Source organism: Aythya ferina (genome assembly GCF_964211825.1).
Source record: "Aythya ferina genome assembly, chromosome: 22".
NCBI classification, from domain to species: Eukaryota; Metazoa; Chordata; class Aves; order Anseriformes; family Anatidae; genus Aythya; species Aythya ferina.
The window spans coordinates 7205941-7233870 of record NC_140320.1 but is presented as its reverse complement, the minus strand read 5'-3'; the positions used below and the strand labels follow the sequence as shown (position 1 = coordinate 7233870).

The 27930-nt window shown below is 45.8% G+C and overlaps 1 protein-coding gene across 1 annotated transcript; it reads right to left on the bottom strand.

Moving 5' to 3' along the window:
- DRD2 (dopamine receptor D2) lies at positions 1-27930 on the bottom strand. The gene is made up of 8 exons (XM_084495720.1): positions 27742-27930; positions 9472-9784; positions 6548-6657; positions 4981-5117; positions 4148-4338; positions 3125-3211; positions 2145-2484; positions 1-1624 (listed from the first exon to the last, which is right to left on the bottom strand). Exons 2-8 carry the CDS (start codon positions 9751-9753, stop codon positions 1431-1433), a joined length of 1341 nt encoding a protein of 446 aa, XP_084351846.1. The 5' UTR covers positions 9754-9784; positions 27742-27930; the 3' UTR covers positions 1-1430.

Here is a 27930-nt window from a genome sequence, read left to right as displayed (position 1 = left end):
CCTATTTCTGTGTCATTTTATTCATCTTACTGTATTTTATTTACAGAGATATTACAAAATAAATTGTGAACTAAGTACAACTAGTAAGTACAGAGTGGCTTTGGCAATGCCAGAGTCAGCATGGTAAAATTATGCTGTAATGGATTTTCAGTTCTTTTAAAGTGAGAAACGGAGCTAGCAACAGGTAAGGGAAGCTGGAAAGATCCAGACATTCCTGGAGTCTGACTTGGACACAAAAGCAGATCTAGATAAGCATGTACTTGGGCTTTTATTCTGGCTTTTTTTCCAAAATACAGTCTTTATCTCATTCGCTATTTATTTAAATTAGGCACGATGTCACTCTGCACACTCTCAGAGACTTAGGCAAATCATATCTGAGGTGATCCTTGGCATGATGGTGCCTTCAAGTTAGGTAGGAAGAACTGGACCTAACTTGGACTTGAAGTTCACATCTGAGATGGACATGGCCGACGATGCTGCTCCTGGCAAAGTGTCCCTGTTTCTACATTCCTCATGCTGTCACTCCTCACCTCATCTTGTAACTTCCCGTGAGAGACTGGAGATGAAACAGTGGTGGGCAGAAGCTGCTGCTGGGCTGGCTGATGGTACACAGTAGTTGGTGTCCTCTTGGATCTGAGTGCAAACTGTACAGAACCAGGTATCACTCCTTCAATTCCTCTCCACTTTTTTTGGTTTGGCCTTCTGTATGATTGATCCTGTTTATTCATATTTACGCTGATGTAGCGGTCCCACCTGAGACTGATGCTCCCTTTCTTCCTCCTGCCCATTGCTTGTTACAAGGATTGGATCCTTAGGTGGGAGAACCTTCTTAGCCCACCTGGGAACCTCTTCCAGTTTTGTTTTGTTTTTCCTCCCTCAAGGCTGCAGCAGTTTAATACTGGTTAAGTCAGCTGGAGGTGAAGGCAAAGCTATTGCACGGAGTTTCCGCAAGCTCTGTCTGGCTCCTATTGCAAAGCGGAAAAGATGGTCTTGTCTTTGGTGAGATTGTGTCAATGACTTAACACGCAGGCCAGCAGCAGTGACCCATTGCTGCCTGCACATGGCTCTGCGAGCATCTGTTTAATGCACTCCAGGTTAGATGGCCACAGGCAACAATCAAGTGAGCGTTTCTCCATTTTTGCTTCCACTCCAAACACAGTGTGAGGGTAGCTCTTAGAAGCGCCCTTAGTATCAACGTCCTGGAGTCCAAAGGTCACCTCAAGGGGCAAGAGAACCTCCCTCCCGCCTGAAGGTCCTCATTACGTCCCTGCCAAGAGGTGCCTGGGCACGGCCCTGCTGTGGCACTGCACTCCCCATGCCCAGTGCAAGAGCTCAAGACCTCTCCACGGCTGGTCGCTTGTCTGTGTGCGTGAATGGCATTGGATTCTTTTTTCCCCTCATTCTTAAAAATGTGGTTATTGTTTTTCCTTCTAACAGTGGAGGATCTTCATGAAAGCTTTGCGAAATTCAATATTGAAGGTGGTATAAATAATTGGGTTGACAGCACTGTTGACATATCCAAGCCACGTAAAGGCGCTGTACATTGCTGGGGGGATGTTGCAATCGCAGTGCATGTTCAGGATGTGGGTGATGAAGAATGGGAGCCAGCAGATGATGAAAACACCTGGGGGAAAAAAATAAACAGATTGTGACTGCTGAAAACTGGAAAATTTCTGTGACTGAGAACAGCAAGCCTCCTGTCTGTTTGCTATGTCTGTCTTCATTCTGAGTACCCAAGTAGCAAAGAACTTATTTGCTGATCTAAGTAGACTGGTTACAATAAACAAGATCTGTCCTGCAGAGGTGCCAGCTTGTTGCAGAACTACTCAGCCTATTGTGCCGTAGCTATACCAGAAAGCACAAGGGCTTTCTCACCCATGCCTTTTGGCCCTTTTGGCCATGCACACCCCCTGCACCTGGACAGCTTTATGAGCCCCTTGTATAGCACTGTGTGCTGTTCCTGGCTGGGAGGGAGGTAGTCTTCCTCTCGAGGGCCACACTGACTGATGCATGCAATGTAACTATTTATGTGGAGGCCTAGGAAAACAAACAGTCCACACTGGACATTTGAAGTGGATGCCCTAATCCTGGGTAGCTCTTGGCTTTCTGCAGGACCACGAGACAAAGCCAACGTGCACTCTCACCAAGTACGATGGCTAGCATCTGAGTGGCTTTCTTTTCCTTCTGTTGTGACAGTTTCCTCCTGTTCATAGCCTTGAGAAGAGTGGTCCTTAACTTTCCATTGGGCATAGACTGGATCTCGAAGACCTTGGCTGTGTGGGGGTTTTCTTTGGCATGTCCGTTCTTCTCTAGTTTCCCAGGGCTGCCCAAGTGTGCCTGCAGGGTTGAGTTAGTGCCCCGTTTAGAAGCAACTGGCACAACCAGCTGGTGGTTGCTTGGGGCTGCTGGTTTGATGGTGGTTTTCTCAGGGGGACTGGTACTGGACACCATCTCCATTTCCATCTCCATGTGACTCTCTGCCTCCTGGACAAGAATCAAATGCCCACAACATGAAGACAGGTAAATATACAGGGAGCAGCAATGAACATTTCTTACAGAGAGAAGCTGGATGATGCTGAAAAAACAACCAACCCTTCTTCTCCCTCCCTACCTTTTTTGGTAAATACTTGAAGAAACAGCTATAAATCATTTACACGTAAGGATACATTTGATGAGATCGACAGAATGCAGACAATGACTCTGCCTCCTATATTGCACGAGGAGGCTGAGAATTTGGAGACGCTGTCTCCACTCCCCATGTATTTTACTTCAGAATATAGGTAAATGAAAACAAAATCAACAAGCAAAGCCCAACATAGCCAATGCAGTCTAAGACTTAAAATAAATAATAGACAGGAGAAGAAAATCAAAGAGAATAAATGTTAAAATGTCACGGCTTTTATAGCTGATCTTTAGGTGAGCTTAGTCTGGCTTTTTGAGCTCTACGTTAAACCCCCTGGTTCACTCTAAGGAACAGGAAGAATATTTAAATTTTTAGATTGAACGGTAACCTTTGTTCTTAGCTTATTTTCTCCCACACTGCATAAATTCATTTTGTGTCCTGAGAAGAGACAAGGGGAAAGCTAAGTGCTCTGAAAAGCTACCACTTCTCTTTAACACTCACCACTTTGCGCTTATTAACTTGGAAACTCCCATTGGACTTCACAATAACTGTGCAGAGCTTCACGTCTTCTGGATGAGTGCATTTGTCCTAAGGGGCAAGCACCAGCTCAAAGGTTACACAAGCAGATAGTAATTAGGAAGGGTAGCTGGTAAGGGAGGCGAGTGAAAATACAAACACAGGGCATGAAGCAGAAATTAATCACTCTGACTACGGTGCTAACAGAAACAGAAAACCACCCTAGAGAAGCAGTAGTGGAAGCAAGTATCCCTTGTGCTTTTTACCAAATGAAGGAAGCCACAGACGTCTGGTTATGTTTCAGTCCACCTTGCCTTGCTGCTTCCTCTCCTTGCCGTGGCCCTGGCCTCTGGGGCTATGTGGGCTGGAGGTAGCACCTTGGGGACTACATAGCTCTTCTAGCTGCTTTGCACATGCTGCAAGAGTAGAGTTTTGACTGCCTCACACTAAGCACGCTCAGCTGGACTCCACCAGCATCATGCCACTCACATGCTTCATGAGGCTGTGTCGTGGTTTAACCCGGCATTTAACATAGCATTCTACCAGCTGCTAGGAAGAAAATTAACTCTGTCATAACTGAAACCAGGACAGGCTGCTTGCCCTGCAGATGTCCTGTTAGCAGGGATGGAGCTTGTACCCCAGCCATGCAACTGCCTGCCACCGAACTTCTGCATCCGTCAGCAGGGCTGACTCGGAAGGTGGCACAGCTTGTAGTCTGGGGTGCCCAAACTCAGCAGAGCCAGAAGAATGCAGTCAAGTTAACAGAATGGCTCCTAATGCAGACCTGCTGGAGCATCCCTGTGAAGCACCAGCCTGTGACCCGATAATCCAGCGTGTGCAGCTGGGCCTCCCAAACAGCTCAGGACTCAGCTTTCACCATTGCAATCCAGTATCTCACATCCTGAAGACAGCCTTGTTTGGGGAGAGGAGGAAGCGCTTTGGGGATGAAGTGGAGGAGGAAAGGGAAAGGATGGTGGCAGGTGAGCACAAGGCCGAGGGTCTGGTTACCTTCAGCGGTGCCTGCGTGTCCGAGTCCAGGCCGTGGCTGCTGCGCTTGGTGTTGACACGCTTCCTGCGCTTGCGGAGCACGATGTAGATCTGCACATACACCAGCAGGGTGACGATGAAGGGGACGTAGAAGGAGACAATAGAGGAATACACGACAAAGGCAGGATTGGCAATGATGCACTCATTATCATCTGGAAGACAAAAAGTTTTGGGCTCACTTTCCCTGCTGCTCTGGGCTAGCACCAGCTTCCCCCTCCTTTATCTCTGAAGAGGGGTACCCAGAGAGTGGGGGCCCACCACATCAGCCAGAATCAAGTTCAAGGCCAGAAAACCTCACATGTATCACTGGCAGTCACACACAGACCCCAGAGCCCCAGCTATTTCTCAGCCAACAACTGAGAGCCTGCTGATGCCGTGCTGTTTGCAATCCCATCCTCCCATGAAACTGCAAGCTCCATTGCCATTTCTATTCTCTCCTGTCTCAATGAAGACATTTGCTCCATGCCTTTCCTTATTATGTTTTAATGCAACACTGATTTGGTTTTTGTAGCAGACAAACATTAATGTGACATTGACCAGCATCGTGTAAGCTTCATGTCACTGCAGATCCGAGGCCTCTGCCACCCTGGTATGGTACAATGAGAGATGAAACAGAACCAGCTGGCATATCCTGGACTGCTGTGGGGAGGGCATACCTGAAACAGGGATGGATGCATCCCAGGACACCTAAAACCGGACTCACACCTTTACTCCTATCTTGTAACAGAAGACTATCTGGGGAGCTAGTAAAGCCAGGTTGATGCCAATAGCCATCTGCAGGTGGCATAACTCACCTGCGGTGTTGAGGCCAAACAGGAGAGGGCAGGAGATGGCAAACGAAAGCACCCAGACCACAGCAATCATGACGGTGACCCTGCGCTTGGAGCTGTAGCGGGTGTTGTACAGCATTGGCATCGCTACCGCTGTGTACCTGCAGAGTGAAGACACAAACCCAGGCTTCGGTTATGCTGCAAGTGCCAACAAGCTTTACAGGAAAGCACAGCTGGTTACTGTGTCTGAAGGCTTGGAGCAGCACAAGAACACAGAGTGAATCAGGATGCTCCATCTCTGACATGTCCACACTCCCTGCTTTGGAAGGCACGAGGCTGGGGTCTGGTCAGCACAGCTTTTTTTCTTCTACTCCTTCCCAGCTCCTGCCTGCCCACTGCTCCATCACTCACGCTTACAAACAGAAGGACTAAACTAGTGCAGATACATGCAGACAGCCATTTACATTCTCAGGTGGTGTTTCTATGACTGTTTCTGAAAGAATCCTGCTCAGACGTCACAGAATGTTAGAGATTGCAAAGGACCTTGAAAGATCATCTAGTCCAATCCCCCTGCCACAGCAGAAACACCTAGATCACATCACACAAACACATCCAGGCAGGTTTTGAGTGTTTTCAGAGAAAGGGACTCCACAAACCCCCTGGTCAGCCTGATCCAGTGCTCTGTCATGCTCAACGTAAAGAAGTTTCAGCTCATATTTAAGCAGAACCTCCTATGTTCCAGGTTGCATCCATTGCCCTTGTCCTTTAATTGGATGACAGCAAGAAGAGCCTAGCTCCATCCTCCTGACACTTCCTCTTTACAAATTTATCAACATTAATAAGGTCACTTCTCAGTCTCTTTTGCTCCAAGAGGAAGAGACCCAGCTCCCTCAGCCTTTCCTCATAACAGAGGTGCTCTTCATCACTGATAGCTGCCTCAGCTGTGCAAGCCCAGCTGCAACCCCATCACTCTTCAGATCTTGTTTAAAGCTTTCCAAATGAGCCCTGCTAATTCCTCTCCCAGAACACTTTCACCCCTTGAGATAAACCTTTCCCACATATTGCTGCCAGTCCTTATGTCTTTTAAAACCAGTCATTAGAAAAGAACCCAAACCCAGGCCTGTACCACCAGTCACATAGCCAAAGCTTTTATGGACTGGATTTTTATATTCAGTCCCACATCATCACCCCACAACAGAAGGAGGGAAGAAAAAAAGACCCTCACCCCAGACTCTTTCATGAACCACCCCAATGCCTTGAAGTCTTTCCTCATTCTCCTCAGCCCACAGCTTTCTCCCCACCTGCCTGGAAGATCAGCAGCAGACAACAATCTGTGCAGCATCCTGGTGGTATCTTCACTCCACACAGACCTCAGACTTCCCTTCAATGAGGGACCAGCTCTCCATGTGGCACACAGCCTCTCCCACCAGGAGCCACCCTCCCGGGGACTTTTGTAGGCACAGGCCAGGGGCAACACCCACCCCCATCAGCCTCTGGTGAGGCAGTGCCCAAACCACCTGGGGCTTCTCGAGTCTTTGAGTCCCCCAGGCCAAGTAAAGGTGGCCATGGGTTGCCGCCACAGAGCCCTCACCTGTCAATGCTGATGGCACAGAGGTTGAGGATGCTGGCAGTGCACATCATGACATCAAGGGTCATGAAGATATCACAGTGGATCCGACTGAACCTCCACTCGCCAACCACCTGCAAACAGAGAAAACATGGTCAAGTTGCAGCTGGAACCTGGTCGCATTCCATCAGTCCCATACTGAGCCAAGCAGGATTGTTCACTGATCCCTTTGAGCACATTGTTCTCTCTAGACTAAAGGTCTCAAATGATGGCACTGCCAGAAGGAGAATCATCCTAACCATCCTCTAGAGCATTTCCCTGAGGGCTAGTGGGGTTTTTATCCTTCTCGAGTCCAGCCTGTTGGTCTGTATAGCAAGCTGCACAGCCCAAATGGCAAACACAGACCTGGCTCCCATTGCAGTGAGACATGGGAGTGCAAGTCTCCTCAAAGGCAGGGAACTATGCAGTAACTTATGTAGGTCTCTGAAGCATTACAAATAAGAATCAGAAAGGAAATACATTAATTTTATATGACAAGCAACCCCAAATGCAATTATAGTTTTTTGTTAGACATTTATATATATATATATATATTATTATTATTATACATAGCAAAGATAAGTAATAGAAAAGCAGAAGGTTTCCTTTGTTTCTTAGTTTTAAAATTGGGGACATAATTCCTTGCATATCATTTCTTGTGAACAAAATGAATTTAATGCAGACTGTGTGGTGTTTTTTTTTTTTTTTATGTCTTATATGTTGCAATAAATAAAAATAATTTATGATAACTCTTCTTAGTTTCCAGTATACTTTTTCTTTTTCCATATCTCGCTGTTGAAACCAAACTTTGAAAATAAAGTTTAATAGCAATTATTAGGACTACTGTATTTGGCATGTGATGAAAAAAGTATATTTCCCTCTAATAAAAATAGAGCCCTACTGCATTTGAAAATAGAATGAATAAGATATCTATTCTTTGGTTATTTCTGCTCTGATATACATAACCATAGGCAGCATGAAGAAGAAAGAAAGAATGACTGCATTGAAGCTTGAGTGACAGATGAACACTCAGTGATTTAAAAAGCACTTGAGACAAAGTCACATCAGTAACTTTGACTAGAATTTGCCCGAAGGCAATGGTTTCCAGCCAGATAGAAGCCTGTGCAAAATCAGTTTCCTGAACTCTTAAATTTGAGTTTATGGAAGATGCTGCAAACTACAGCAGTTCTTTCTCTTAGTGCTTTCATTTATGTAGGGGAAACCTCAGAAGTTTGGAGGTAGGAGGTTTGTTTGCACCCAGAAGGATTTTTAAAAGGATTTTCTGTCTTTTGACATTCATTTCTGCACCACTTTGTGACACAAAGCCTAAAACCCATGAAGATATTTACAGAACAAAGGGCTCTGGACAGTTTTGATTTCAGGTTGCAGAGCCAGCGAGGCACCATAGTGTGCCTAACACACATCATGGCAATAGCTCCTTCACTGTCAGCAAGCATTGTCAGGGGTTCTGTTGCTTCAGGCTAGCAGTAGGTTTAGCAGAGTGTGGTTATGAGCAGAGAGTGTAGAAGTCCATCAATAACGGCAGCAATCTAGAGGGCTGAATTTGTCTCACTTTGTGGATTGAGAAATCTGAGCTTCCTGGCCCATTCCATGCACATCTGAGCGCAGAAAGAGGGGAGCATCTTACATCATTTCTGCTTTACTCTTCCACCTTATATACGACGTGTCTGAGAGACTCATAGCCGGCCCTAAGAGCCAGAGCTCCTCACAGCATGAGCCTCTGCTTAAAGTGGAGTGTTGTAAAAGAGAAATACAATAGATGAGTGTAACTAATCCCAGAGGCATTAACTACAATCACAACCAGCCTGTGGTCATGTTAATACGCTTTAGCACATGCACAATGCTTTACATTTTTAAAGTGCAACACAAACAGTAATTAACTAGAGTGATAATTAGTGTTGTGGTTTCTCAACAGCCCATATCATGTCAGTGGGCTTGTTTTGCTTCGCATTAATACTTAATGGACTGATTGATTATGGCTTCCACTGCTCGCCTCTCTGTTTTATCATTTTCTCTCCTAAACAAATGCGTGCATATAAATTGTAAATTGAATGGAGTCTTATGGTTTCACTCTTGGTTATGATGCATGGTGTTCCAGCTCCTGGCTGGCTGAAGAATGTGGGCATCCCAGCAAGAAGAAAGAGTAGCTTCTCCTGCTCTTTCCTCTAGAGATGTATTTTGGTTTTTTTTGGTTTTTTTTTTTTTTTTTTCATGCTATTTACTGTTGCAAGGATAATTTGCTGTCAGGTAAACAGGTAGCAGTCTTGGGATTATTTGGCTTTCACACAACACTGTGCCACTCAAATATGGCTCTGTATGCAGAAGCACAGAGCTCTTTTGTACCGAAGCGATGTGCTAACAGCAGGAATGTGACAAGCAGCTCACTTGTGATTCTGTTTCTCATATATTGTGACATAAAAGCTCTGGATTTACATCCTACTTCTACAATTGCCTGCTCCTCTTACTACAGTAGTCCTTCAGAAAGAGGTTTTGGATTACTGTTTGTTGCAGTTTTTTGAATGCAATACCCATGATGTAGTTGCAGATTCATTCTTATGCTTGGGAACGTATGGTTTGCCTGTGTAGTTTTGAAAATAAACCTGGTGTCCTTCCACTCTTGACCCCTACATTTATTGGACAGATTTTCAATGTGATTGGTTTTATTGTTCAGCCCCCTAAACAGCAGTGTATTGTCAAGTGAATCGGTCATCTGTTATTATGTCCACTTCCTGGCAAGATCTGATCAACTGTTAGGAAATGTAAAACACCTTTGTCTGGTGAAAATTAGGAGGCCTTGAAATAGCTGATGTCTGGGCTGTTAAAACTTCCTTCTCTCCATTCACTTGCCACAAACACTCAGTACTGTGAGAAACATCTGGGCCACCTACCTCCAGATAGACCACCCATGGCATGACCAGAGTTGCTACCAAGAGATCTGCCACTGCCAAGCTCACAATCAGGTAATTTGTGGTTGTCTGAAGGGCTTTTTCCCTGGACACAGCCATACACACCAGCACGTTGCCAAACACGATAACGAAGATGAGGAGGGTGAGCAGCATGGCATAGTAGTTATACTGAGGCTTCTGGTCTGCATTGGTCTGGTTGAGTGGCTTGCTCCAGTTCCTGTCCCCGATGTCACCGTTGTACCAGGAGAGGTTTAGGGGATCCATGAAGGTAAATGTGCCAGGTCCCAGCTCCACCCTGATGCAGAAAAGGTGTTGAAAAAACAGTCAAAAATAAAGAATAAAATGGCCACGCATGTGCTACCTCACTCCTGGAGTTCCCCAGATCCTGCTCCCCCTTCCCTGAGTTATGTGCAGATGGTTAGTGGACTGGAAATGTGATGAAGAGCCAGAGGGGAGGCAGAGCTGGTGGTCAGGTACTAGGCAAGGATTCAGGAAGTTCGCTTCTACTCACAGTTCATCCCCAGGTTTCCGTGGTGTGGGATATCAGTTGCTCTGTGCCACAGCTAATTCAGGCAGAGAGCTTGTGATCTTTGCATCAGCTCTCCTGACATTCCATGTCTGCTAACTGCTCTATGTTAGGTGCACAAGCTTCAGAGCGGATGAGCCATGACCCAGTAGGTTTATTTTTCACGGGGCTTTAGACTGGGTTCTGTTTATTTATTTATTTATTTGTTTTTCTTTTTCTTAGCTTTTTTTTTTTTTTTTTTTTTTTTTTAATTTATTTTTCCCCCAGCAGGGAAATAAATAAATAAAAGAACCATGGGCTGAATTGTGATGAAGATAAGACCTGACAGAGCAGTTTGGAGTTTGGAAATCAGTGCTGGGCCATGCCTGCCTTCTGTGGATCTCCTGGTGAGGCTGCAGCACAAAGGGGAAAAGAGCAGAAGCCCTGCCTCTGCAGCTCTGGCACTGGGAGGACTGGTCACATCAGGCAGCTGGGGCACCATGGCAAGTTGTCGTCTTGTTCCTGGCTGCTGGCTGCATGCTGCATGCCCCTCCTGGTGTAACGTGTGTGTTTAAAAGCAAAGGGTTGTGGTCTCTACCTGAAGCAGTCATTCCATCAAGAAATGGTGATGTGTCAGAGAGCACGGTTAAACAATAAAGGCAAGAGCTGTTTAGAAGCAACTGGAGATTTTGGTTGCTTTGGATTTGAAATTTCAGGTTTGAGAGATCTTGAACAGACTTCATTTCACTGCTCAGCACTTCCTAAAATCAAGTATTTCACATTTCTCAAGCTGCATCTCCATAAAGACCACTGTGATGTGAAAATCTGGCCATGTTCTCAAGACACCCTACAGCAGGCCATTTCATTTTCTTAATAAAAGACAAAGCGAATTAGATTTATAAAGCCATGCAAGTGATCACAATAGCAAAACATTTGCAAATATCAAATTCACCTGGGAACAATGGTTTCTTTATGTTTCACTGAGCTTTTGTGTGCTTTTTTCATTCAAAGAACAATTTGTATAATAAACCCTGGAAATTTGTTGCATATGGGTCCTTAATAGCTGATAATTCAAAAAGTGTCTGTCTGACAGTGCTATCAGCGGCACTTGATAGCTCTACAAATGTCTTCTTAAAAACTGTCAAAGTGTCAGAAATTAATTAAATGTTAGCTTATGTGACTCAGAGTGAAGGGGAAAAATCAATGCTAAATGCAGCAACAATTTTTTCTTTTCTCCCATTGCCCTTTGATAATGCAAAGCTATCTACAGAAGGCAGAAACATGCATAAAATGCAGGATGGAGAAAAAAAAATCAGGAACATAGAAAAGTATCTGAAAAGTATAAAAGCAGTGGAATGACTTGGTATGTGCAGGATCAGCCCTGTGGCTATTCCAGCGCCTGAGCTCTGACTGCAGTTCATTTCCAACCTGATAACTCCACAAAATTTCAAAACCACAAGTCAGGTTCATTTCAGAACCCAGAAGAAGTGATGTGAGAGGGTGTTTGCTCCCAGTGGGAGTCACAAAGAACAGCTCGGGCTCAGTTCTGGTTTGAGGAACAAAAACAGCTCAAGGTCGTGCGCATCCCTTCCCTGAGCACCCTGCCCACGTCAGTGGCTTTCGCATGAAGTTCATGGTGTATAAAGGCAGAAGGGCTTCACGCATTAAAACTACAATGCTTTCATTTGCAGCACGTCTTGCAGAGGTGTTTTCAAGACCATTTTGTGCAGGCCACAGTGGCATCATATTGATGAACAGCAAGGTTATTTTGGAGTGCCAAGTAATAAGACAACCTTGTGCCTCTCCTAATTCTGTGAGATGGCTTTGGTCTGTTGCAGCTTTTAGCCTGGTGAAAAAATGAGAAAAGCATGGGACTCCTTTTGATTGCAAACCCATCTGCACCACAGAACTGCTACACCAGCTACCAGCATCCTAAAACTTTGTTTTCATTTCAGGAAAGAGTTGTGAAATGAGGATGTGGAGGATCTGTGCACAGCCAGTCTGCTAGGTCCAGCTATTGGTGATTGACCTGGCAAGTCTGGGGGGATATTGAAGACCCTGAATAAACTGAACCAAAATGCTCTTCCATTTTCCTCTGTAGATTCTGCAAGATTTGTGTTTTTTTTTTTTTTTTCTTTAAGTAGACCTATCAATACAGCAAATATTTGTTGTTTGTTTGTTTCTCTTTTTCACAAGGGCTTTGTACACTGGAATTTTTAAGTTTTTGGATCTAGAGTCGTGACACATTCTCAGCGTCTGCAAGTTAGGGTAACCTGATGGATGCTGCCTGACATTTCCTAATGAGACATTTGCAACACAACCTCTCTTTCCCTGATGCTCAGATGGTCAATTGAAGGTTTATCCCATCAGCAAACCCCGGGTGTGTCTCCCATCCACCCTTCCCAAACCCACTGTCAGGCGAGGCTGTGAGCAGCTCTGCTCTGTTTTTCTGCTGTGGTTAGACAGAGAGATAAGATCAGCAGGGAGTTATTTTCCTTCTCTCCACAGTTCCACAGAAATAAACAATATCACAGGAACAGAAGCAAAGGCTGGAGTTTGTGTAAGGCTCTGTGGAAGCTGCCGGTGGGGCTGTCTGGCAGTGCAGCTGCACTGCCTCTGTGCTCCTGCAGGCAGCTGGTCAGCACGGGAAATGCTGAAAGCTTATAGCTGAGCATGGGAAAAATGGAAAGGTTTGGTGATTCGACTAAATATATATATGTGGGAAAATAAAACACAAAATTCCAAATATTTTGTTTAAAATAAGGGAACTAAAATGGCACAATTTGTGATGGTGTAATTAAAGGCTGTACCTAGTATGTATCTATATGGTAGAAAACAACAGTTACCTGCACAACTCTGTTAATCTCTGTTAATTCCTAACTTTGGACAGTTTGCGTTTTCAATCCTAAAAATAACCTTAATTTCTCTCTGGCATCAGTTGGCAGTGTTACAGTGGCCATTAGAGCATCTTGTGAGACTTTCAGTGCTGCGGTGTGGAGCTCTGCTTCTTTTGCTGCTGACAGTCTCACGGCAGCACTTTAAAAAGCTGACTCAGAAGAGAGTGCTTTGTCCAGGCACCTGCAGGCTCTTACAGAGGCTGAGGGAAGGGGCCAAAAATGCAGAGGAAAGGAGATCTCAGGGCACCTTGCTCTCCCTGTGGGACCTGTGGAGTGTCAGCAGCCCCAGGCAAAGCAGGGAACCTCAGGGGTCTGTCAGTGCACAGACTCGGGACGTGGGTGGGGGTAGAGTCCTGAAACAGAACAAATTATTTGGTGAATTAACGGCGGCAAAGCCTCTTTAATTCCCACTTGGAGTCCGCACAGACTGTGAGCGTGCCGGGGTAATCCAGCTGCGGATTTGCCGAGCGGTCAAGGGCAGGACGGAGCAGCAGGGTCGCAGCCTTGCACCTGATGCCGCAGCGCAGCCGTGTGCCAGCACCACCCAGAGCATCTCCGCTGCCTTCCCCTGCACAGGACTTGTGTGTGGCGAGCCCAGACTGCTCCCCACTACACCAGCTTCCTTGAGAGCCTCCGGTTGGCACAGCCTGCTGGGGAGCTGTTTGCCATCCTGAGGAAATCAGCCCCACGGGTCCACATGCATCCGGGTGGAGGCTGTGAGCACAGTTTTTCTCCCCTCTGTACCTAACTCCCTGCTCTGTTTGGAGACAAAACTGGAAATGGATTTGTTTGCACTGCGGGTATTTCTCCTTGGCTCCTGCTGATTGATCAGCTCCTTACATTGTGGCAAACCGACGTTGCCCTGGTGCTGGTGTGCTGCTCAGCACTGGCAGCCCCAAAGCCATCTGCCTGTTACACCACAACCCAGGCCCCAGCAGCCTTTGTGAGGGGCTGAGCTGCTCTGGGCTGCCACAACACGCAGCCAGTCTTTGTTTCTTCCTATAAAAACACAAAGGCCGTGCCCCAGCACAACACATCTAGGGGGATGGAGCTTCGACAGTCCCTGCACTGCTGCCTGCCAGTGCCTGCGGTGGCTGAGCTCTGCACAGACCCACCAGCAGCACAACTACAAAACCCACCAGCAGCAGCACCCCGGTGCCAGGGGCTCCTCCTGCAGCCCCAGAGCATCCCCTGCCTCCCTTCCCAAGACTTTCCTTGCAGCCACATTGCCCATTTCCCCTCGCAGCAGCTACCCAAAGGTGCCCATCAGGTTACCAAGCGCTCCAAAGGCAGCTGTTTCACAGAAATTGATGTCTAAGTGATGTTTGCACAGTACAGTGCCTCCCTGAATATTGTCATTTTCCTCGGAAATTTTGGAATCAGTGGGCCACAGGGAAGCTGTCAAACTGCCATCCTTTCTGTCCTAAAGATGCCTCTGGATGCTGTTTACTGGGTTCCACCGAGAACGCTACTCAAGCACCGCAGTCAAGGGAAATGACATGCTGTGGTGGAGGAGGGAAGTGGTGGAAGAGGAAGAGAAGGGAAACTGGTTTAGAAGAGATGTTTTGCCTCCCTGTTCAGGAGCACTGTGCAAGCAGTAGCCTTAGCTACCTTTGCACCTAGAGGTACAGAGACTGGAGACGAAGATATTTTTTTGGAGCTGAAATCTAACTCTTCAGCACCACACAGCCTTCATATCTTCCCTTCATCTCCTTGCAAAAGCTTCTTGAAAAGCTTCCTCCTCTCCTGCCTTCCTCTACGGGTCCCCACTCCTCAAATCCTTTGTTATTCAAAATCCAAGTGCACAGCATTTTAACCACAGTTATTGTTCACTTCTGAGTCAGAAACCTTGCTGTTTCACCTGGTCTTGTGTAATACCTAATTGTGTCTTCCTACTAGGAAGCTCCACCAGGAGCATGTGTAAAGAGGCAGCTCCTCCTATAAGTGCCCAGAACTAAGGGTTTGACACTATGGGGTGTGGGGTTTGTTTTCCTTTTTCTCTGGCAAGATCTAGTGAAAGGGAGGAATTTGGTGATATTCTCCCCAGAGCAGAGGAACTGCACATACACCTTGCCTTAGCATGTCTTTCTGCCAACAAAATGCAGATTTTGTTTCCAAAAAGGCCCTCTCTTCATTCGAGACCCGCAGCTTCTCAAAGGCGTTTACCAGAACTAACTTGGAATTTTCCAAGTTTACCATTTTTAAATTAAAATCAAAAATAATGTTAGCAAGAAAAAGTTGTGTATTTTTTTTGAATCAATGAGGTTTTCAGAACACATCAAGACTTCAAACCTGTCACTTCTCACATTAAAATGAAAAAGAAAAATAAAACTTAAGGAACATAAAATAAGTGCCTGCTCTGAAATTTTAGTTCAATCACACTCTTTTCTTTGAAAAGCTTCAACTCAAGATGGTTTGGTTATCCAAATTTGGAACGTATTCTTTGAGTATTTCTAGGGATTTGATCCTCTATCACGATATGGTAAATCCTGAGCTGTTCCTGCCCTGGGGAGGTTCCCCAGCCTTGCAGTGGCTGCTCCAGCTCCCCGGCAGCCACTGCTGCTGGCCCTCCTGAAGGCAGGCTTGGCAGTTCACAGGCATCTCGAATGCAGAAGGGCACTTTACATTGCAAATCAGTAGATTTCCTTCCAAAGTGGAAGCACATATAAATAGCTTCCTCCAGCAATCATCTCCTTCCAGAAAACCCCATCCCTGCCTTTACCCACGTAATTTGGGAGAGGTTTGGCTCCCGCCTGGCAGGCTGCTGGGGCAGAGCCATTGATTCCTGTTACTCTGGAAGAAGACGTGGGTACAGGGCGAGCTTTAATCCTCTGAGCATTTGGCAGATTAAGAATTTTGCAGGCTGGAGCTGCTCCAAACACAGCCCACTTCTTGAACACTTCTCAGCTTGGTGGAAAGGATGGGCAGACAAGGATTTAAATCACTTGTATGTGCTCTCGGTTCTGGACACCCAGCCAGACACTGCACAGACCTCGATTTGCAGTTTCAAGGCTGAACGATTCCCTTCCTAAAAACAAAGACCCCTTCCAAAGTCTTCTGCCAGGCACACCCAAAAGCTAATTGTGGGAACCACCAGGTCTTGTGCTGCGGGATCTAACCAAGTCTGCAGCAGCCACAGATAAGGCTGTGAATTAATAGGGTGGGTATCGCACATCGCTTCACTCCAGTGTTCTCACAAGGAGATCGCTGCTGTCAGCGACAGCTCTTCTGACTAGAAAGACATCGGTCCCAATTAATTATTGCATTAGTACAGACCTAACATCCTGTTTTGTACAAAAGGCCATTTTTCCCTAATTCTTTTATACGTATACCAATGCTAAATCTCTGACTAGAGACTCTGACTAATCTAATCACCTCCCAGCCCTGTGATGCTGGTGATCCTTTTAGATTTTGTTAGACATTTGAGATCATCCTCCACTGTCTGCAAATAACCCTTAATCATTGGTAGAGCTAATTGCATTATTTCTGAGGAAATGAAAAGGATGAATCTCCTCTCTCCCATCTGCAGGAGTTATCTACAGAGGTGGTTGAAATGTGAACAAAATGTTTATTTAAGTCCTGGTTAAAATGTGGCAAATGGTGAAGGATTTTAAAAATTACTTGGTTCTGCCTGTTTAACGTACACTTCACATTTTGATGCTTGGTATTTGAAGAGTATAACTTAATTTGATTGCAGAAGTAGATTGTGTTAATTCCTCGGTTGAATAAACAATTTTTCCCTGCAGTCAGGCTGCCTGTGTTTATGCAGCACCTAGCACAAGGATGGTTCAGCACCGAGGCCTTCAGCCACACTTTATTAAAAGTAAATAATAATAATTCAGATTGAGGAGATCAAATATTTGCCTTCCACTTATGCCACCTAACATTCATTTAACATCTGCTCTTTTCATTGCCACTCTTGTCACTAAGATTGTTTGCAAAACTGTTTGCCAAAAGAAGCAAATTCCAAAGGAAAGGGGAACCCTTCCCTTCCTTTCTCTTCCCCTTTTTCCAAGATTTTGTGGGTGTTTGAACTGTACGTGACTAATAGTTTCCATGAAGCCCCTTTTAATAGACACTTTGTGCAGGCTCGAGGCAGCTGTGTCAATCACACAGCAGATCCCGTGACTCCATCATCCTCTCTGTGCCATTTCCCCGTGTCTGAACCTTTGGGGTACCTGAGATGAATTTCTGCCCCGTCCTTCCTTCCAAGTGGGCACAAAGGGCAGCCACAGCCAGTGCAGGGGAGGCAAGGAGGCTCAGTGTATTCCTCCCACATCAGCCAGTTCTTCTCAAATTTCACATCCTAATGATCTTTAATCAGTTAATCCCTGACCCAAATCAGCTGCGCCTAAATCAGCTTAAACCCTGACTTCCAGCACCCACCTTGCTCAGCTGTGCAAGCAAAATGTAAGTGGAAGCAGGACGCAGATCCAGGCTGGGACCTGTCCTGTCACATCTCCTGGCACACAGCAGGCTCTCAGCCCCCAGGAATGGGGCTGGATCCTCAGCACACCGGCCTCTGCTGCCCTCGCAGTAGTGCTGGAAAGGGCTGGGAGGGATGCTGTGGCTCCTGCTCTGCACCACGGCTGTTCCGTGGCACGCATTTGTCCGATCGTCTCAATCCAGCCTTCCCGAGCATCTTCCAGACATGCAAAGCGGCACATTCCCTTTCTTACGAGCAATATACGTACAGCAATAATGCTGTGGCATTATCATGTCCCCCTCCTCGTTCTGTTCAGCTGGCCCATGGAGGCAGGGATCTTATTTGCTGCTACTTGTTGGGATATAGAAACACACATTCCTAGAAGAATTATTGCTACTAGGCATGATTTCCTTCCCACTGGGAGCTTTGTCATTATTTCAAATGCATTTGGCCCCCAGCTCATGGAGCAGAAATAGCATATGTACTTGGATCTCGAGCAGACATGTAAGGGAGGGAGAGAAAGAGCCACATGCAATATTTAAAATAAAACTCGCCTGGGAGTGCCAGGGCATTGATTGAAAAAAAAAAAAAAAAAAAAAAAAAAAAAAGGAAGGAAGAAAGAAAGAAAGCACATAAACTGTACAGAGAGTGAGCCTGCAGAGAGTTACCAGCATCGGGACCCTCTCCCTGGTGTCCCTCACCCTGCAGAGGCTGGGGAAGGGAATTGCTGTGCCTGGCCGTGATGCTGAGGCAGTGACACCTCGCTGCCACCCCTCCTGTCCCCGGGGCACCCAAGGACAGCCCCTCCTGCTGGCACACGCAGCGGCGAGGCAGGCTCCAGAGGACCCAGGCGCCTTTCCCCCAGCTTTTGGCTGAGCTCCTGGAGATGCGATGTGACAGGGGGTGTCATTCGCAATCAGACAGCCCCGTAAGATGCCGGAGGTGCCCCTGCCTGGCTCCCTCGCTGGGATCCTGGGAGCCAGGCGCTGCCCTGTGCCCTGCTGCAGCACCCAGCGTCCGCGGTCCCAGCCTCTCATGGAGGCAGAGGGGTGGAGAGAGGCCGTCCTTCATCCCGCAGATGTCTCAGGATGGGATTTCAAGCATGGCCAAAGAAATTAAATGTCTTGTTGAACCTCTCATCAGCTTGATTTCAATGCTTTCCTAAAGGGCGATGCTCCCCTGGCTGCACTGAGCAGGGTCAGGAGGAGGGGAGGCTGTTGTCTGTGATGGGGGTGCATTTTTCTGACTATTATGAACCATTTGCCTGGTGTCAAACAAGCTGCATGAGCTTGTCAAACAAGCCACCTCCTTGTGCTCTCAAAGTCCAAGAGATGCTTGATTCCCCGAGTGATCTGAGGCAGTGGGGTTTGAAACCCACAGGAGGTAGCTCAGGAGGCCAGCTTGGAGCAGCCGCTGTTGACAGAGCTGCTCGCAGGAGCTTGGCCACATGAGTGCTGGTTTTAAAGCCATGCTGGCTGCAGATCTCGAGGCCTCTTCCTGCAGCCCACCGAGGTGGAGGCTTTTGCCAGTGCTCCTCTGGCTCTCGGCACACTGAACAGCCACTCTGGGAGGTTTTACCTGGTGGCTTTCACGTCCTCTGCGGAAATTTCCCCCTGCTGTGAGCCATTAATGTACAAGAGGCATCAGTATACACAAGAGCCATTTAGCCCTGAAAAGTTAGTAAACCGAATTGGCGGAACAAACACCGGGGGAGGATGAGAAAGGAAACATCTTAGCGACTGCTGTTTACACTGCAAAAATGCCTCAGTCCCCAGGGACCGTCCCCCCCAGCTCCCCTCCGTGCAAGCGAGGGAAGGGAGAAAGCTGGGGATGATTTGTGCACTGACAGCTCCTCCGGTACAATTCCCTGGGTGCAGCTGGAAAAATCCCATGGCTGTGACCATTGTACCAAAGCACTGCCTAGGTGCCCACCTAAGACAGCAAGGACTTGGCTTAATCCAAAACTTTTAAATCATCCAGAGCAAACAGCATCCATAAGGAGTTCAATTCATGCACCCAGCAATCTGGACCTGCTGTAGTTATGATTTCCATATCCTTTGCATATTCATTTAATCCAGAACGTCATTAATGGGGCTCCAGATAGTCATGAATATTTCCATCCTACCTCAGGGGGAGCAGATACTCTTTCCGATGAAACATTACGAGGAGCCACTAATGTTTTTAATTATGGAGTGCTTGGAACAAGTAATTGTGACAGCTAAAGCAAGGCTAAACCCAGTGCTATCTTCAGGGGCTGTTTTATTCATCAGCACTATAAATAAGGGAGCAGTGACGACTAAAAGCAAAGTGTGCATGGTGTGAACAAACACGCCCTGTTTGCTGAAGGTGAAACAAGCGGAGAAGTCCAAGGAAAACCTCCAGCAGGCAGTAGCCTTCCCAACAGAAATGCCTGGTAACATTGCGAGAAGGATCATGTTCTCCTACATGCTCATCCTGTCCCCTTCATCTTCCCATCAAAGCTCAGTCTTGGCATCCCCTTCTGAAGAAATAATTTGCAGTGAGGTTCAAAGGAGGTTTTAATTGCTGTTTTTGACCAGACCCGTGTCTGATTCTTCTCTGCAAACTGTTGTGTAACAGTACGGAAATAACAGTGAATTTTCTCCTAGTGTTAAATATTTTCTCATTTGGATAAACACAAGACAGAAGAGTGGAAAGCCTCAGTCAGGAACGTGTGAATGTGCCATCCCTCGCCCAAGTAAACCGGCCTGCCTCTGCTGCCTCGCGGTGCTGCTGCCATCTGGGGCCTCTCTGCTGCGTTTTGCAAGGCTGAAGCAAAGAGCAAGCACCAGCACTTATTATTTGGTTCTGAACACACACACGGGATGGGTTGGAGGGGAAACTACTGGTTTCCCATATCCAACAGACCAAATGCTGAGCTGGACAAATTCTAAGCCCTCTTCCCAGCTGCCATTGCTGATAAGGCCTCCTTTCATTTACCTCAGAGCCTCTGGAGTAATTGATGAGAACACTTCCATTACACCCCTCCATATATTCAACATCTCTTTTTGCCTCAGGGACCTCTCAGCTCTATTTGTTTTGCTGAAACTTGGTACATCCGTCCGAAATCACACCTACAGCAAGGATGGAAATCTCATGAAGTGATAAAGCTGCACCTCTCCCGTTGAGCAGAGATGAAGGAGGATGTGGAGCAGCAGCGTGCCAGGGTAGCAGTCTGCACAGCCTTGGAGTGAGTGGTTCCCTCCAGGAAAAACAGAAAAACAAACCAAAAAAAAATCAACCCACGTCTGTAAGTAACACAGCTTGCTGTGTAAGCATGGGTTGCTGTTGTTGTTTCTGACTTGAATTTTTTGCTCAGCTGCAGGTCAGACACATTCATCGTGCTTGAGGTGCTGCCACGCCTGGCACGTGGAGAACATCTGCATAAAAAGACCTTTGGGGTGAAATGCTGGTAGAAATGGCCATTGTTGGACTGTCTCCAGCAGATATTTAGTCACTGCTTTTCTTTATTATTTCCTCCAAATGTTCTTTTTTTTCCTTTTTTTCTAAAATGTATTTATTGTTTCTATAAACTGGGAGATTTTGTGTGTTTGTTTCTGTGGCCTTCTGAATCAGAAATTCAGCATTTAACTGAATTGCAACGTGAAGTACCAAAGGATCTTAACTATATTATTACCCCTTTTCATCGTTTTCTGTTGCTGTTGTAATTTCCTAATTGATTCTTCTTTCACACTAAGGGAAAAAAAAATCTACAGATAAATAAAAATAACACTTGGAAGGATGGCAAAGGAAATTGCAAAGGAATAGACATCATATGTAGACAAACATCCTCCTACATAGCGAATAATTGCACAGCGTCATCGCATGGAGGTCTCTTTTCATTAGTAAAGCATCTTTCAAAGGAAATGCATATGGCTCTATTTTAGAAAGGATATTTGGGCTTTACTGGTGGTGTGGCACAAGGGGATGGTAAAACCCTAACGATGGAGATGGCCTCCCTTTTAGGACCATTAATCTCTGTCAGAAGCTCTGAACCCAGTACGTTTGCAGCTAAACAAAACGTTGGTGAGGAAATATTACTGAATTTGTACTGGGGAAAAAAGCAAGTGAGAAAACCTGTGAGAAAAGGGATTACTTTCTGCAAAACATTGATTCAGATCAACTTCCAATGAAAATGGTTTTGGCCGGGAAGTTTTTGGCAAGCCCTGGCTGTTACAGCCCTGCAGAAGCAGTGCCGTGGCTGGGGCACCAAACCAGCCTTGTTCAGCGAGTGCTGCCTCCCCCCAGCCAACCTGCTGAACGAGCACATTTCCTTTTGCACCAAGCGTAGCAACATCTCCCAGTGTACTTGAAGCTTTCTGAAACCACGTCGGTGGCAGCCAAGCCCTTGGTACGATGTGATTCCCAGCGTGCCAGCTGTAAAAGAGTGCCAGTAACCCTCACGCCTTAATAACCTCCTCTTGCTTCTGTACAGAGGTCTGGGGTCCCCAGACACGGATCGTGGCCAACGCGAGCCACACTCTGTGAATAACAACGACCCCATCCGAATGACACGCAGAAACCTTCGTAGCACAGGGATTGGGATGTTGACTTTATGATTCCCCTGTTAGTCAGATAATTAAAACCTTCCAATTGTTACTGTCAGTTTGCCATTAAAAAGCACAGGCAAGGAGCTTACACATGGCCAGCTTGTTCACACAGTCCGGGTGTGCCGAGGTATTCCTGTATCACCACAAACACATTTTTAAAGCATCCACGGCCCCACAGGCGTTATAAATGATGCACCTACTGGGACCAGGGAGGTTCTTGTTTAATTGTATATATGCCTTTTTTTTCCCTACTTTTAATGTTTTTTAAATTAATAAGATCACTCTAACCGAAGCTTCTCAAGCTGGCTGCAGGCACCCTGCTCTCTCTGATGTGGGAGAGGGTGAGATTTCCAAGCGTGGAGATAAGGCTCTACCTCAGAGGTATTCTTGCCTGGAGTGGCCACCAGAGCAAGCAGATAACAAGGTTAGACATCTAACTTCAGGCTTCTGCAATCCTGCAGATAATCACACTTCTCTGGATTGTGACAGAAACACATGAAAGCCTGAAATATGCAGATAGGGAGGTGACTGGAGGTCAGCAGAGTGCCCGCACCAGACAGAACCATAATCTGTTCCAACTCCAAATTGTCTGAGAAATGTAAATAGAGTTTGAGGCCAGTGCTCAGCTCAATTACTTGTTCAGACAAGTAATTTGCAAGGTGTAATATATGAAGTAATGCATTTAACTTTTCCGAGACATTTTCTCAGTTCTAGCATCCCGGGGAACATGATTCAAAAACCTGCGATGTCGGTGAAGAGTTCATTTTTCTACAAAGCTGCAAATTGTGCAGCACATCCTCAATAGTGTTGATTTTGCTGATACATCCACAGCGCTAGCAGTTGGCAACCTGAAGCAGCGAGTAAAATCAAATACATGTATTTATCAGCTAATAAGTGTGTTTTCAGCTCTTGGGGCATCTCCGATAGAAACAGCTGAGGCTACAGAGTCTGGGATAAATAATGGAACACACACAGGAAGGGAGGTGTGAATCAGAATGAATGGTAACTGCTAGGGCTGCACAGTCACAGCGCATTTCACTTAGTTCAGCAGGGCTGCGCTGCACTCTGATTAGCCCTCCCCAGACAGCAGTGCACAGGCCGGGTGTTTATTTAGCTCCGTTCGAAATTTGAAGTGTGGACGTCATCCCCATCACCCAGGCCTACCTACAGGGCTCGGCACTGTGCTGTGTGCCTGCCTGCCTTTATTGCTCCTCGCAGTCTCTCTCTTTCTCCAGTGCTACATAACACATCAGGCTGCATTTACATTTTCTGAATGGACTAATCACGGCTCTCTGCTTTGATAAAGAGTGTGCAGCCTCCCACATAACCACATGGAAACCAACAGGGAAGAGTAAACCAGAAATAAACCCTTTCTAGGGGGCTGAGAGAAAAATACCCACCAAGATAATTGGGAGGGATGTACAGCAGAGAAGCAATTGAACACATAGTCACATCTTTAAAAAAATTATAATGCTAAAAATATCCCGGTGAAGGACAGCAAGAGAAAACATGATTGAGGTGGAACAATTGGTAGGGGAGTTAATACTTATTAGCAACCATTTTAGATTGAATATAGGTTGGTTTTGTAACAGCACAAGGAGTGATGCATCTGACAGGACTTAAACAATTGCCTCCCCCTTCCCCAGAGAAGCTAGTTAGCAACACTGGCACAAATTAATCAGTCTCATTTGTGCGCGCCTAAAGAATTAGCCAAAGCAAATGCAGTTATCAAAAGTTTTCCTTTGTAAAATACAGCAGCATTAGACCCCAGACAAATCCTTAGAGATCTTTCCTCCATACATTTCAAACCTTCATGTGATTTAAAATATAGCCTACTGTATTTTCTGCCTGTAGCCTTACAAGGATAACAAGGAGAGATGAGACAAAGTTCACCTCGTCCAGCGTCCTTTCTCCAATGCTAACCAAAAACTATTGCCTGGGAAAAGCATAAGGATGAAGCAAGTGGATGTAGTGTTTTTACAAGCACTCTCTCATCATACAGCAGTTTCTATCGCAGGCATTCACTGAGCAAGGGTGCTTTCTAAGCCTTTATTAACCACTGGTGGATTTCTTTCCCTAGGAATTGATATTGCCTCATCTCCCCTTAAACCTTAAACTTCAACAACATTTAGGAACATTTACCATCCTGTGGCAAGAAGCTTTACAGCTAAATTGCATGTTATATGAACGTAATCCCCATCCTGCATCTCCTAGCTATGAAAAGTCAGCTGTGTCCATGTGAGAAAGCCAACACTCATTTCCAGATTTTGCTAAGTGTTCAGAAGAACTTTGTGCACAGAGGGTGAAATTGGAAAAGAGTTATTATGAGGTGCTTGTAAGGTTCATGAGCCAAATCCGTCTTATTCATATCCGAAGAGCTACAAACACTTGTGCCTTTGAAGATAAGTATTTTTTTAAGTTCCTTGTTCTATTAGAGAATTTGTATGTAAGATTTGTCAAAAATATTCTGATTTACATAGAGAAGTGTATGAGAAAAAGGGTAAGTCAAGCAAAATGTTGTCAGAGATGAGCAAGCAAAAGCTTTGTGGAAATAGAGTAGGGCTTAGAAGTGCATTGCATGGCTTCGTTCACACAGTGGAGATAAAAACATCCAAATGTTTCCAAGTAATATGAAATTCTGCTCTCTTCTGGAGGAAGATTGATTTTGTAAGGTTTGGTTGGTTTTGTTTGTTTGTTTGTTTGTTTGTTTCCCATCGAACTATTCCCTGCAGAAGCAGCTTCAGGAGATAATTCTGTGTAGTACCTCGGATGCCAAGGATGAGAAAGCCTCAGGGTAAGGCAGCTCTTATCTGCTCCTCGGGGTTATTAAAACCCCAGGATGATTGGGCTGTTACACAGTGTGTGCTCTCCCCTGTCCAGTGGGACTGAAGTGACCCATTTGGCAGCAAGGACCTTTAAAATAAGGCAGTCCCTTTTTTTTTTTTTTTTTTTTTTTTTTTTTTTAGTCCAGTGGTGAACACAGAGGCACCCAGCATAATTATGCTTTCTGAGAGTAGGTTTTACCATATAGACAGCAATTCCCTGTGGCTTTTTGAGACACGTCAAAATATAGGCAATATAAACTCTTTAAAAACAAATTTGAATCCCAAAGTCTAAGTAAACAGAGCGTGGGAGCGTGGGATTTTGGTTGTTTTTATACAAAGGTGTGATTTTAGAAGAATGCACAGGAAATGGTAGCTACGTGCAGGGCCTTTTTGTTCATTGCAGCCTGTGCCATTGCTCAGACCTTTCAACCTGACTGCAGAACGCTGCTGTTCCCTTGCAGTTGCGTTCAGCAGCACGTTGATCGCTCCTGTTATCTATTGACAGGTGCCTTTGGTAATGGCAGGAGCAACCTGAGTCTGCTGCCCTGCGAGGATGTGAGGAAGAATACAGCAAACCCGCAATGAGGTGCCATGAAGGGAAGCGCTGAGTGTCTTTGCCAGGCAGGTGTCTCCTCCTTCAGCCAAGCTGGGAAGGATTCAAGTGCAATCCCCGTGCCGGCTGCCATGCATGCAGTGCATGCAGAGTGAGCGGACGGCCAGCTGTGATCCCCTCACGGGTGGAGCACATAAAGGAAATCACCTTCCCGTTGCATGTTTGCAGGGATGGAACCTTCCCACGTCAGTGGGCTGCACGAGGATTTGGGGCAGGGTGAGGATTTGGGATGGGGCTGTGCAGCAATGCCAGGACAGGCACCGGGTGATCACCCATCTAATCATGACCTAAGCTTTCAGGCAGAGTATGGGAGTGACACAGAAGGAAAATGCATAGGGAAAAGGAAGCTGTTTGCTTGCAGATATGATCCATGTTTGCCTCAAGTTGACCTGTACTATTAACCCAGCCTCACCTGCTTTCTGGAGGTTCACGTAGTTCCCTCTAGGTCTGCAACATGCACTTCTGCCTTATGAATGCCACGGTGCACCAAGCTGAAGCTGTGTTACACTCAAGCAATCCCAATATATGTGTGCCTATGGGAGTTACATGCAAATGCAGAGCTCAGGAGGTTATACACCATGGAGTTGGGTATGCATGACTGCATGAAGTACGTATGGGGGACTTAGAATCATAGAGTCGTAGAATATCCAGAGTTGGAAGGGATCACCAAGTCCAACTCCTGCCATGCTATGTGACACATCACGTAAGGCAAATCATTTATATCAGCTGATTGTGGCTCTACAGCTACCTTTATAAATATTAAGGGGAAAGGCAGTGTCCAAACTCACACCGGTAGAATCTGTTGATAGATGGTTATTCCTTCCAGTTTTGCCATTTGTAAGGGTAGAGTCCTCCCTTCTTTCTTCCTCTATGCACCACGTTTGCCTGCCATGCCATCCACTGCCCATGCAAGCAGCAGGTAATCACAGACTACACAGATCAGTGGAAATACTTTCACAGCAACTCTGCTCAGAAGGATGGCACATAAAGAATAAAGGTTCTAAAGAAGCAGAATTTATGCAGCATGAAAAAGAAGATAAAAGGAGAAAAAATACACAAAAACTACAGAGTTTGTGCTATTCAGATTTCTTTGTTGGGGCTCTTTACACTCCTCTGATGGATTTAGTAATATCGTCAATAGACTCTTTTTTTTTTTTTTCTAAACTGCTACAAAAAAACACACGGGCTTTTACTTAATTTAAGACGTGAATTCTGAACACCATTGTGTGGTTAAAGAGGAACAACTAAATGAAACACTGAACATGAGAGAATTGTAACCTATGCTATTTTGCAGTGAATTGTCTGTGCGATCTCTTTGATGAGTTATATCATAATTTCGTGGCTGGTTATTTATAAAACAATAAAGTTATTTTTTTCTTTTTGACTCCAAACCCTACTTGCAGAGCAGTGATTCATGCTCCACATGCTGCTAGCTCTGTGGCTCCAGGCTCTGCATGTGCGTAAGTCAGGCTGAGGAGACTTGACAATTAACATGTGAGGATGTGTGATCTGTGTAGAAACCACCTACAGTCAACAACTTGCAACCAAAATACTTCAGTGCTCACTACAATACAGTGCTGACCCAAAACAACCCTTCTGTCTGCCTCCCTGCCCCAACTGCTTGCTTTACGCCGTTTGCAAAAAGGCAGATGCAACTTGTAGCTGAAGGACAATGGCAAATATTAAGGTAGAAACAGGAACAATTTGGGCTTCCTTCATGCCACGGACGTTATTCCAAACCTCACAAAAAATCTCTTCCCAGTATTTAAAGGAGCATTTCTGACAGCCTGCCTTTCGGGGCTTTTACTGGAAAGGGTGATAGGCACGGGTCTGCCGTGCTTCACTGGGAAAGATAGCTCCACATCAACAGTGGTGCTGGGAAGCAGAGAAAGGACAGAAGCTTTGCTTTACGTAAAAAAATAAGTGTCATAAGAATGTTTTTCCTCAAACACTGTATCTGAACAATCTCATTGTTTTGGGGAAATGGACCTACACTATATTCCAGCTACGCGTCCTCCTCCTACAGTTTTCCCTGTCACTTTATTTGCACTGTGCGTACGTGAGAGCAACACTCAGCACCAAACTTCTACAAACAACCCCAATTTCTTAGCATCCCTAAGCGCATCTTTAGTATTTAAAACAATTGTTCGCTGCTTTGCAGTTAGTGTTTTAGAAGAAAAAAATAACCAAGATACTCTGTATGTTTTTCATTTCACAACTTGCTTTCACCTAGTCTGTTTAAAAGCAAACAGCCTCAATAGACCAGACGGTACAATGACAAGTGTTTTCTTTTTTTGCTTGTCTTTATTTACCCTGCTAGGCAGTGGCGGTTACAACATCTGCTGTTCTCTCTATCACATTCCCGGCATGTTCCCAACGCTTGTATTCCTTGCAGAAAAGCATCAGCACTTCTCTTACCTTCAAGCCATACGAATGTCTCCAGCAGCAGTGGCAGGACTTTGTGCCGAATAGATCCACAGCACCCCAAGTCTCCGCCGCGGCTCTCCGGGGTTTTGGGGCAGACTTTGGGGTATTCGCTGGCACTCCTCCCGACCACGCTCACGCAGCGGAGCAAACCCAAAGCTGCTCTGGCAGCTGCTGGAACTT

Excerpts from the sequence above, each read along its gene's own strand:
- DRD2 (XM_084495720.1), bottom strand. The coding sequence starts at position 9,753 with ATGGATCCCCTAAACCTCTCCTGGTACAACGGTGACATCGGGGACAGG. Across the intron at positions 6,658-9,471 it reads CATGGGTGGTCTATCTGGAG|GTGGTTGGCGAGTGGAGGTT; the intron begins GTAGGTGGCCCA and ends CTCTGTTTGCAG. Across the intron at positions 3,212-4,147 it reads ACACGCAGGCACCGCTGAAG|GACAAATGCACTCATCCAGA; the intron begins GTAACCAGACCC and ends CTTGCCCCTTAG.